Below are 12,500 nucleotides of genomic sequence, written 5' to 3'. Positions count from 1 at the left end.
TGTGTGTGTGTTCGATAACAGTGCTTGCACAAAACTAAACAAATACAGCACCTGCGTAATTAGCAAACATACAGTGACGTACACGCATACGTACACAATCACGAAGAAGACAGTTTCCTGACATAGACCTACACACAAACAGACGCACGTATTTACACACTATCTTACAATCGCCGTGGTACAGTGGAACCATGCGCGCTTTGGGATCAGAGGGGTCTCCAAGCGCACGGGTCCGAATCCTGTCCACGGTCCAAGTGTAGGTTGGGCTTCCTCACACGGGGCAACGGTTTCCTAGCGGGTGGGCTTTGAGATAGGAGGTACCCTAAACAGTATCTCTTTTAGCCCAAAAATTCCCGTGAAAAGCCCACATGGTATAAAAAAAAAAAAAAAAAGACAACGAGACAGGAACTTGCGACAAAGAGAAGATGGTTTCATAATGAGATCACGTGAACAAATTATTCATTACACGTGGTTAGTAAAAAAAAAAAAAAAGAAGAAATGGAATGTTGAACTTTTGTCATTGCGAAATAAGAGGGAGCGAGAGTGGTTAGGGAGGTGTGGGGGGAGGGGATGTGTAGGACGGGAAATGTGCGGTGGAGGGGTGACGCGGGTCGTGAAGGTTAGATGGGTGCGTGGTAAGTTAATTAGTCCACAAGTATCATAAAGTTAGGTTAGGTTAGGTTATGGGTCACCTGTTATCTCGTGTGTGTGTGTATGAACGTGTCTTTTTATTGACGCAGCATACCATTTATAACTCGTAAGCACGCCGCTTCAGCCTATATGACTTTCCTCGGCCTCTTTATGACCCTTTGTTAACCTCCACTAACTTAAGGGACTGATAAGTAAACTCTCTCTCTCTCTCTCTCTCTCTCTCTCTCTCTCTCTCTCTCTCTCTCTCTCTCTCTCTTGCACCAATACGTAGTAACTCCACCACCCCTTGATAAGCCGTGTAATAGGAGCCGCTTTCTTGATGCACAACACACAACACTGATATTGGCTTAAGACCACACCTCCTTTTCGCAATTCAGTGTTATATTAATTTCTACGTTTATAATCTTAAAAGAAGTCAGTGATGTTAGCCTTAGAAGCAATGGTGGGCAGGCCGGAGAGGTCAGCGGTGGAGGCTGCAGGAGGGAGAGGGTTGTCAATGCCCTGTGCCTCTTCCCTTTGCTTCTGGATAAACTGGTGATACTCCTTGCGCAGCGTGGCGTCTTTAGGACACCACTCTGAGGTTGGCTTGAAGCTGTTCTTGATCGCCTCTAGGAGAGAGTCTGAGGTGCTGCGCTGCCTCACCACCTCCACCGCGAAGAAAATAGGGAGTAACATACACGCGATCACTGCCAGGAAGATGCCGAAACCTGCACAGAATGGATGTGGGTTAGACACACACACACACACACACACACACACACACACACACACACACACACACATGCAGATAGACAAACAGAAAACGAGGACTTCATATTACAACATAAGTTCAAAACAACGTTCTTCCCCTCCTCCTCCTCCTCCTCCTCCTCCACCACTCACCAATGACTCCCGGGCTGAGGGTGTGCTTGCCAACTTTGAGGGGCTCGGCAAGGATCTGGCTGTAGATAAAGATGACGGACAGAAGGATAGGGATGAGCAGAGTCCAGCAGAATTTCCAGTAGTATCCAGTCTTCCTGCCCAGCATAAACTCGATGTCTCTGCAGAAGTTGTTGATTCCGTAGACCCAGTGCACGGCCGCCACCTCAAACACCACCAGGATGAAGATGATGAAACCCTGCACCAGGAAATATCATGTCAAATTATTATCATCTTGACGTTTACCGCTCGTTTTACTTCTTGTTTAGCGGCGTTCGCTGTTTCTCTTTTCCTTCTTGTTTTTTTTTTCCCTTGCTAAGTTCTTTTGATTTATTCTATATGTTTTTTGTTACTTTCTTTTTCCTTTTCTCCTATTTCTATTTCTTCTCATTACCTTGTTCTATCATGTCCCTTTTCTTTTCGCTTCTTTACTCTTCTAGTTTGTCATGACTAAAGGAAGATACATAAAAAGGAAAGAAAGAAAGCCTCCTAGATCCATCAGTGTTTGAATACAATAACGAACCATCACAGTACTTACACCGCCGTAGTAATTGATGAGTTCCAGAATGTACTGTCCCTGCGGCGTGACATAGAACAGGCCGAGGAGGAATCCGGCAGCGCAGACCACCAGCGTGACAATCCACCTCTTGAAGTGCGGGAAGGCGTCACAGATGATGGTGATGATGCAGCCGGTGAGAGCAGAGGCACTGCCCACCCCCAGAGTGAACAGCATGAGGAAGAACAGAACGGCGAACAGTTGTGGCACCCAGTCAAAGCGAGCTAGCACATCTGGATAGCTGACGAAAGCGAGGGAGGTGCCGCCGCCCTTCACTACATCAGAAACATCCACGTCCAGCTGTTCTGCCAAGTGTCCCAGGATGGCGAAGGTGGTGAAGCCGGCCAATAGGGAGGTGAGGGTGTCAGTGACCGAGATAATGGCGGCGTCGCGATACACGTTGTGGCGGAAACTGTTGTATGAGGAGAACATGATGATGGAGCCAAAACCCACAGACAAACTGAAGAAGGACTGGTCCACGGCTGCGTACCATACCTGCAAACGTACACACACATGGTATTAGCACGGACGAAAGGCGCTTACACACACACACACACACACACACACACACACACACACACACACACACACACACACACACACACACACACATTTCCTCACAACAACATAATTTCCCATAAATTACCACACCTGCATTGAAACACCTTGAAAGAAATACTAATTTTCTTACAAAGGTAACAGAGACACATCTGACCTAACTTTTCTTCCGTATTCTTTTCCTTTATAGGAAAACCCATTGTCAGATTTTTCTTTTCTTTGCTAGAATTATAACAACTGAAACTTTCTGTTCATAAGCAAAAGAAGAGACGAATAACTCACCTTGGGTTTGAGCAGTTCTCCCCAGCGAGGCTGTATGAAGTAAAGAACACCCTTGCCAGCGCCGGACAGCGTGCAGCCACGGATAAGCATGATGAAGAGCACCACGTAAGGGAACAGGGCGGTGAAGTACGCAGCCTTGCCGGAACTTTGAACACCCTTAGCCAACACGACGAAGAGGATGATCCAAGAGAAGAGAAGGCAGAGGGAGAGGCGCCACTCCGGGGGTTCAAGACTGTGCAGGCCTGTGTTGTCGATTTGCAGCACTTCTCGTCTGCAGGAGGCGGGGAAGGCGGTGTTAGTGATATGTTTTCCAGTATCCTTAAAAGACGACTTCAATACAAAGTTGTTTTAGAAGAGGTTTGGTGACACAGGGATACTAAGGAAAGCCGAACAGCAACAGACTTGTAGGTCCCTGCAAGTCAGTTTGATGACTACTACTGACCATCTACGCGTACTTATACCAGGTTACAAGTGAGCAGGAAGACAAGGGAGGAGGTAATGAAAATAGTGATAGAGAAGGAGAAAAACAAGAAGGAAGAGGAAGGATGACAAAGTAATATAGAGACGGAGAAAAACAAGAAGGAAGAAAAAGGAAGAAAAATTAAGACACAATTAAGGAAAACAAGACCAAAGTAAAGAAGACCAACAAGGAAAGAGGAAGAGAAAAAGAGGAAAACCCTTTAGAAAGAAAAAATAAGAGAAAGATAAGAAAACATGACCAGAACGCTCAAAATACTTACGAGAAATAATCTTCAGCGGCTGATGTAAATTCTGACACATTCTTCCCCATTGCCTCTGCCAGTTCGGTGACATTCTTGGTCTTGTCAATGCACACTTCTGAGGCCCAGTGGCCGCATTCAGACCACGGCAACACGCTACTGAAGGAGGCGAAGAAGTAGAAGACCGTAAGACCCATAAGGGAAACATAATAGGTCACTACTGCCCACGTCGCGAAGGCTTGGCCGTAACCCACGCCTGCGGGGAAAAGAGAAAGTGTGTCGTTGTTTGTCTTGTTTCGTTCTCTTGTGTACTCATTACTGGTTTTTCCAGAGAGAGAGAGAGAGAGAGAGAGAGAGAGAGAGAGAGAGAGAGTGTGTGTGTGTGTGTGTGTGTGTGTGTGTTCAGGTTTCTTGTACACGTCTAGAAAGTTATATTTCTCGATGTTTTGAAGATATTACACTTTTTTCCTGAGTTTCCAAAACAAAACGATCGTTTAAAATGTTTGCATTCTTTTTTTTTTTTTTTTTACTTTTTATTCCTCTGCTAATCCTTTGTTACTCATTCTTTTATTCCTGTTTATATTTTTACTCCAAACATCCTTGCACTTCCCTTCTTAAACACTTTTATGTCCTTTCCCTCATACTTTACTATGTATCATAATTTCCTCTTTTTTTCTTGCTTCACTTCATTTGTAACACTTCTCATCTTCATCAGCGTTCACTTTCATTCTCCTCACAACTCGTACTCAAATTCACCTTGATCTTGTGGGACCAGGCGCAGGTGATTGTCAGGTGAAAGTGAAGGAAAGCTGGCAAGGTAAGGGAACGTGGGAATGCAGTGAAAGTGTCGAAAAGGAGGAGAAGGAGAAGGAAGGAGGAAACGTTGGGCATCAGAAAGCGGCATTGCTGTTGTTGTTTTGAATAGTGGTATCGAGTTTTCGTTGTTGTTGTTGTTATGGCTACTACTACTGCTTCTACTACTACTACTACTGCTGCTGCTGCTGCTGCTCTACTGCTGCTGCTTCTATTGTTTGTGCTACTGCTACTACTACTACTGCTACTGTTACTACTCCTACTGCTTTTGCTACTACTACTACTTATATTTTTATGTTATGGCCTATAGCGCCTGTAGGCATACTTGAAGAGTATATGTGGGAAGCGCTGTTCAGCTTTCGCCTATTAGTGGCGCAGGCAATTTTGTTTATATTAGGGCCCATATCGACAAATGGCATAGCTTCAAAGCGGCTACTACTACTACTACTACTACTACTACTACCCTAACACTTAATACGTACTTAGATTACTTTTTCTTTGTTTGCAAGATTGACCTCATGATAACTTACTGTGCAAACTAAAACTTCACTTGAATACTACTAACTTTGCATAAGCTGAGGGTAACAATTTGTTTTCCCTGTGCGATTTATCTGTGTTATTTCCCTTGTGCCTTGTAATGTGAAAAGTTTTTAAAGGGAAACATAAACTGAGTGAATGAAAAAAAGTTCTAATCGTTGGGTTATTTAATCGAGATGCCTTGATACATCTCTTCTCTCCCCAATACTCAGTCCACATCTCCGTAATGCAAGAGTTCACCAATATTCTCAATCTTTTATCTCTTTCACTAGTTAAACCCTACAACTCCCTGTTTGCTTCTATATTTTCCCTTACTTGTCTATTCTTTTTCTTCTGCTTAGCCAGTCTCTCTTGCATAAAAGTAGTGCGTTGACAATTTCTATTAAGGTAGGCCGGCATGTACAGGTGACACAAGGTGAAAGTCATGCAGTACCTGCCACGTGATTGCTGCAGGTGGGCCAGGTAAGGTCAGGTTAGACTGACCTATCTCCCTGCTAACCTTTCTCCTAACGGTGGAGAGAGAGAGAGAGAGAGAGAGAGAGAGAGAGAGAGAGAGAGAGAGAGAGAGAGAGAGACTAATGTGGTGTGCTTAGTCAGAAACAATGTTTATACACAAGTCATGAGAGAGAGAGAGAGAGAGAGAGAGAGAGAGAGAGAGAGAGAGAGAGAGAGAGAGAGAGAGAGAGCGTATTGGGGTGGTGGGGGGGGCAAGAGCAAGCAAGAAAAAAGATCTTAAGTACACACACACACACACACACACACACACACACACACACACACACACACACACACACACACCATACCTCTGAAAGCAGGCGAGATATCCCACACTTTGACTGAGCCAGAGGAGGAGAACTGGCCGAGACAAAGTTCCATATAATACAACGGCTTGCCAATGAACATCAAGACGAGGATGTAGGGAATGAGGAAAGCGCCGCCACCGTTGTCCAGTGCGACGAACGGGAACCTCCACACATTTCCAAGGCCGACAGACATGGCAATGCAGGAGAGGAGGAATTCCACTGGGCTTGACCACTGCTGTCTCCCTCCATTGTCCGGGTTTTCCTATATGGCAGAAGGCGTTAAAGTAGTTTCAGTTAGTCATATTAGGGACTCCTATTTATGGTTTTTTTTTATTATTATCTGGAATTTGTATGATTTCACTACATGACGATGTTTTTCTTACGTGTAAATTCCTTCTTCTTATCTTTGTTTTGTGTATGTTTTCTCCTACGTATATGTGGCTTCTGTTTACCTGTCTTTGTGTCTGTCTGTCTGTCTGTCTTTCTCTCTAGCTGTCAGTTATATAGTCCAAGGCTTTCGTCTGTCTTTTTATTCCTATTTCCCTCTCCTTATATCTGTCTGTTGGTCTACCTATCCGTTTTAATCTATTGATGTCTGTGTTTGCCTGTTTGTCACTCACTCGGCACCTCCATCCCAGTTACTTCTCTCTCTCTATTCCAGTTACTTATCTATCTGTTAAGTCATCTATCTATCTGTCAACTCCATTCACATACCTGTCATTTCCTCTCATCAGCTTTTGACTCTGTTCTTCACATGTACAGGTCTGTCAGTTTCACATCCACCTTCAACCACTTATCAATCTGCCAACTGCCCTGCTCTTATAGCATTTTTTTGTTATGTCTTCTTTTAATTTGGTTATATTTTCCTTTTCTCTGTCAGTGTCACATCTACCTATCATCTCATCTATCTGTCACCTCCACTCGTCTTACCTCCACTGTCATCTCCACTCGCGCCTCCTTCTCCTTCCCATCTCCTTCTTCCTCGAAACCAGCGTTGATATTACCCTGGAATTGTATACAAACAAAGTCAGAATTAATAAAAAAAAAAAAGATAAGGAAAAGTACGATAATTATGTAATGTTATTCAGAAAGGGCTGTTTGTATTGAGGAAAAACGGAAAGTGTGTGTGTGTGTGTGTTCATTTTTTTCTCTTTCTTTTATAGTGTTCATTCGTTTAGTTTGTTATACTCATTTTTTATTTCTTTGCCGTTGTGTCCAAAGAGAAAAAAATCTTGATAATAATGTGCTTGCATAAACAAACACACACACACACACACACACACACACACACACACACACACACACACACACACACACACACACACACACACACACACACACACACACACACACACACACACACACGTAGCCTCAGAAGCTGACACCATTTGAAGGAGCCCGTTATGTGTGTCCTACAGTCGTGTAGAGTCCCACTGGCTAGATAGACTCACCCCGCCCCTCCAGAACACCACTTTGTCCGCCATGCTTTGTATAGGAGACTTCATGTTGCTGGCACCCTTGTCCTTAGATCCCTTGGCGTTTATAAATCCAACGTGCACTGATCCCGACAACTCCCACAAAGACAATGCTGTTGCCTTCTTTCGCCTTCACCCTTTTATACCTTCCGCCTCCTATTGTGAATGGAAGACGCGAGTTGCCGGCTCGTTATTTCCCTAATCTTTCCGTGTTTCTTCTAAGTATTATATGTGGCACCGGAAACATCAAATTACCGATTCTTACGTCAGTGGGCTTTACGTTAAATCGGATGCAATGTCTTTAGTTCATTTTGATCTTGTTCCGCTTGTCTTGAGTGATGTTGCGATGCTGAGACGGGAACTGCGTGACGTCACCAATACGTCACACAGGTATTTCTGCAGGCCCCAGCTTACCTGTTCTCCTCCTCCCTTCACCACCACACTTCTCAGACCAGCGCTTGGTACTGCCCGGCCTGTCTTTTCTTAGTATTGCCGTGCTTGCTTCTAAGACGTGCCACAGCCTTCAATTTTGGATCGAGGAATTTTGTATCTTGTATAGAATGATCGTTGTATTACTTAGTGGTATACGAATTGATAGCGTATGTTTATATTACACCTAAGTTCAGTTACATCCTTGAGTTATATAAAGCAACGATGTATGATGAATGAACAGGGAACAAACACTGCAGTATACATTATCATCATTATTATCACTGTATGAGTGAAGGAATGAATGATGTATGTACATACCACAGGTGTACAGTATTGGTGATTATCTCGGGATTGCACAGGTGAGGGAAGGTGAAAAGGAAAATGTGAGGAAAAAAATAGGGCAAGGAAGGTGATAGAGAGAGAGAGAGAGAGAGAGAGAGAGAGAGAGAGAGAGAGAGGACGGGAGGGTGACTTAAGTGAGAGACGATGAAGAAGACGGGGAGGTTGACAAGGAAAAGGAGGGAGAAGAGGAAGAGGGCGGGGAAGATGAAAAGAGGTTGCTTACTCACTCCTTTTCTCCGAAAGGAACCTTCGTCCTTCCTCATGTGAGTCAGAGATCACTACTCGTGTTTCAATGGTACCACTAGCTTGCTTACTACTGCTACTGCTACTGCTACTGCTACTGCTACTACTACTACTACTACTACTACTACTACTACTACTACTACTACTACTACTACTATACTATTTTAAATGTAGGATGGGAAACTAGCGCAAAGGCAACAAAAGAAAATGGAAAAAAAAGGCCCACTGGGTTGCCAGTTCCCTTAAAAATCATAGGAGTTATCCAAAATTCAGGAACTACCAGACATACATGCTCTACTGATATTGCTAAGACAGTAACAATACAGCAACTACTACTACTACTACTACTACTACTACTACTACTACTACTACTACTACTACCACTACTACTACTACTACTACTACTACTACTACTACTACTACTACTACTACTACTACTACTACTACTACTATCTGTTTATTCCTCATTTACTTAGAATTCCCGCTATATTAGGAATATTTTGGTTAATGATGACGTAAGTAGCTCCTTATTCTTTGTTTACAACGTGGAATATTAGTGTCATGGCCCGAGAGAGAGAGAGAGAGAGAGAGAGAGAGAGAGAGAAATACCGGAAGCCCAAACTTGAAAAACCCAAATAATTCCCCACGAAAACGGAGGTGGTAGAAAGAGGAGGAGGAGGAGGAGGAGGAGGAGGAGGAGGAGGAGGAGGAGGAGGAGGAGCGAGAAAGGATGAAGAATTAAGGATGGAAGAAACGGGAGTGAAATGACTTGACCAAATGGAAGAGAGAGAGAGAGAGAGAGAGAGAGAGAGAGAGAGAGAGAGAGAGAGAGAGAGAGAGAGAGAGAGAGAGGAGGAGGAGGAGGAGGAGGATGCATGTATGCGTGAAAATATAAGAGAGATCTTGACTAAACCGGTTTCTCTCTCTCTCTCTCTCTCTCTCTCTCTCTCTCTCTCTCTCTCTCTCTGACCATTTTTCTTCTTCCACCTCCTTCCTTAACCATTTTCTTTTCCTCCTCCTCCTCCTCCTCCTCCTCCTCCTCCTCCTCCTACCATTTTCATTCTTCGTCTGTTCTTCCTCTTCCTTAGTCTTGCAAAAAAAAAAAAAATCTCCTGTATTATTAATGGGAAGTATATTTTTTTCAGAGAGAGAGAGAGAGAGAGAGAGAGAGAGAGAGAGAGAGAGAGAGAGAGAGAGAGAGAGCATTGAGTAAAGGAAGGAAAACGAGTTGATTTGTAACGATATCTGTTATTTTCATATTACAGCAGTTATTGTATTCCTATTGCGTCTTTCCGTTTGTATTATCCGTAAGAGAGAGAGAGAGAGAGAGAGAGAGAGAGAGAGAGAGAGAGAGAGAGAGAGAGAGAGAAACTGAAACACACACACGAAAAAAAAAATTAGACAAACCGATCTGAAGACAAACAAACAGACAAACACACAGGAAAGCAGAAAGATAAATATACAAAGGAAAAGAGAGAAACATGCACCAGGTCGCCAGTGTTACGCATTCTATCGTGTTAAGTCGATTGGTTTGTAATTTGGGAAGTTATTGGAACTGAAGAGAGCTTTTCATGTCGCAGTATTAGTTTGAAAAGAATTGTAAAGTTAAGTCGGCAAGTTGAATCAGGTTAGGTTAATGAAATCTACCCATGACACACTTGAGAAATTGGTGTTGTTTCAGAAGGAAAAAGTAAGACAATGTTAAGAATAAGCCACTAAGCTGTTCCTTTTTTGTGTATAAAGTCTGCCTGTTTAGCTTTAAAAGGCAGACATGTGTGGCTTTGAGTAGAAATGTTTAAGAAGGCAAAGAATAATAGGCCAAGAATGAGTAAACAAGTTAATGGTGTTGTAAAGTCGTCCAGTGTTAGCGTATACAAAGAGAATTCACATGTGTTTTCTTTCTTTAATAAAGGTATATATGAGGGTAAGAGAAGGGAGGGAGTATGCTTTGGAGTGTATGAAGCTGTCTGCGCCAGTCAGTGATTGAACCTTGGGGAGAATCAAGTGAACTGGTGAAGACTGATAGGGGGAGTTCTGTGGCAGGAAATGAAAGGCACTGGAGATGTACCAATGTGACGCCACTTACACCCCAATCAAATTACGTAAACCTTCCGATAGGAAAGACGTAGCAAGTAGGATAATGAGTAGCGGTATTATGCAATGAAAATAAAGGAAAATTCTCTCTCTCTCTCTCTCTCTCTCTCTCTCTCTCTCTCTCTCTCTCTCTCTCTTATTTCAACATTTTCCTTTTTTTTCAAGTTCATTATTTTTTTCTTATAAACCATGTCTCTTTTTTTTGTACATTTCTGCTATTCTGTTCAATTCCAATACGTAATACATCATTATTTTTAACTTTCCTCCTACGTTGCAGACAATAACAAACATTTTCTTTACGTACTTTCGTTCAGACAAATGTTCCGCCACTTAACCCTCCATGTTATGATAATTTTCTGTCTTAATTAAGCCTTCCCTTTTCTTCTCTCACTTGGCCTCGTCCGAATCTTGACCTGTGGGCGGTAATGGTGGTGGTGGTGGTGGTGGTGATGGTGGTGGTGATGGTGATTTTCAGAATTCTACTCGCCATTCTGAGTCAAAAAATGCTATAATTTCATGAAGTTTTAAGTTATACTAAGCTTGCATGATGAATTAATGGATAGATGATCAGAAAAATTGGTAACACACACACACACACACACACACACACACACACACACACACACACACACACACACACACACACACACACACACACACACACACACACACACACACACACACACACACACACACACACACATTTACATGATCAATACTAGCCCAAAACAATATATATATATATATATATATATATATATATATATATATATATATATATATATATATATATATATATATATATATATATATATATAAAGAAGTAAATGTTTATCGTCAGTAACTAATATGGAAAATCCCCGTGAGTGGTGTGATCCTCCCACATCACAGTTTGCTCATCAGCATTACAACATTTGAGTCACATGTCAACTTAGCAGTGACTCAAAAGGCGCCCTCCTCGCCCCACGTCACACTCACCCACCTCAAGCGTTACAATCGTAGTTTGACAAACCTGTGCAGCACCTCCATTGTTTTTAGAGACTAGTTGAAGAGGCGTGAATTTTTTAAGGTTGTTACTGTTCTAGTGGGAGATTGACAAAATTTGTTATCATCCCTTTGGCGTATGAAAATATTTGCGGTGAAGTTACACAGGTTTTGAGAGATATTTTCTACCGTTCTACTGGCAAATTATCAGAATTTCTACATTATAAACAGAACACTCCTGAAAACCCAGTTAGTAATGATTGGATAGCAAAGCATTTCAGAATACTGGCTTATTATAATTGTCACTGGATTTTAATGGTGATTTATGGATCTCGTGACAGATTAATAACATTTCTTTATTTTGAGAAAAAAGAAACACTCTTGAGAACACGGGTGATCTCTGTGGCCTTGGAAAATAGTCTAGGTGGCGGAGCAAAGTGTTTCAAAATACGACTATAGCCACACTCCGCTCGTCTTTTCGTGCTGAGAGGGATTTCCAGTGATGAAAAGTCTTCCTGCACCCTTCACCCCCCTTGGCTCGCTTCTCCTCGTTAGGGCTTACCAGTTAAGGCTACGGAAAACTGAAGATGTTTGTAGCAGGAATAGTTGTGATAATTACCGACATTATTGTTCTTTTTCTTTCATTTTTTTTATGAATGGACGACACTTTCATGAATTAATGCGATATAATTCATCATTAACATCATAAGCCATTGTCTTGAGAGCTATTAAGGAGTGAATTCATGTGTTAAATAGACGGCCTTTCACTCTTGTCTCCTTATCATTGTTACATTTTCCATTTCGCTTCCTCTCCAACACTCTTACATGCTGTCAATCATTTGTCCATTTGTCTATCTACCCATCTATCTATCTTTCTATCTATCTGTCTGTCTGTCTGTCTGTCTGTCTGTCTGTCTGGCTGTCTCTCTGTCTGTGTCTGTCTGGCTGTCTGTCTGTCTGTCTGTCTGTCCGTCAGTCTGATTTTCACTTTGGTCAGCCATATATTTATGTATATTTATCTTCATTTGTGTATCACCTTTTTCATATTTTTACTTATTTTGTCTCTCGACATTCTTCAGTTGTTTTCCTCCTC

The 12,500-nt window shown here is 42.4% G+C and overlaps 1 protein-coding gene and 1 long non-coding RNA gene across 4 annotated transcripts in view; both read right to left on the bottom strand.

Moving 5' to 3' along the window:
* LOC123511439 (sodium-dependent nutrient amino acid transporter 1-like) overlaps positions 1–7,433 on the bottom strand; it is a 24,040-nt gene extending 16,607 nt beyond the window's left edge. Inside the window, exons 1-8 of one of the 2 annotated variants that reach the window (XR_006676796.1) lie at positions 7,289–7,433; positions 6,768–6,842; positions 5,838–6,099; positions 3,706–3,940; positions 2,966–3,236; positions 2,108–2,620; positions 1,534–1,768; positions 849–1,358 (exon numbers count right to left, since the gene is read on the bottom strand). Coding sequence is in view for 1 of the 2 variants with exons in the window: in XM_045267318.1 (XP_045123253.1) it covers positions 1,057–1,358; positions 1,534–1,768; positions 2,108–2,620; positions 2,966–3,236; positions 3,706–3,940; positions 5,838–6,099; positions 6,768–6,842; positions 7,289–7,342 (1,947 nt within the window). In the remaining variant the exon portion in view is untranslated. Of the gene's footprint in view, positions 1,359–1,533; positions 1,769–2,107; positions 2,621–2,965; positions 3,237–3,705; positions 3,941–5,837; positions 6,100–6,767; positions 6,843–7,288 lie in introns of both variants that reach the window. The other variant, XM_045267318.1, reaches the window with a different exon arrangement.
* Positions 1–12,500, bottom strand: part of LOC123511443 — a 22,856-nt gene that overhangs the window by 547 nt on the left and 9,809 nt on the right. For both annotated transcript variants that reach the window (XR_006676806.1, XR_006676805.1), the window contains exon 2: positions 1–905. This exon is cut by the window's left edge and continues 547 nt beyond it. This is a non-coding gene — a long non-coding RNA (uncharacterized LOC123511443). The remainder of the gene's footprint in view (positions 906–12,500) is intronic.

The sequence above is a fragment of the Portunus trituberculatus genome, chromosome 31 (assembly GCF_017591435.1).
Source record: "Portunus trituberculatus isolate SZX2019 chromosome 31, ASM1759143v1, whole genome shotgun sequence".
NCBI classification, from domain to species: Eukaryota; Metazoa; Arthropoda; class Malacostraca; order Decapoda; family Portunidae; genus Portunus; species Portunus trituberculatus.
The sequence above is the reverse complement of the archived record's forward strand: the minus strand, read 5'-3'. Positions and strand labels throughout refer to the sequence as shown.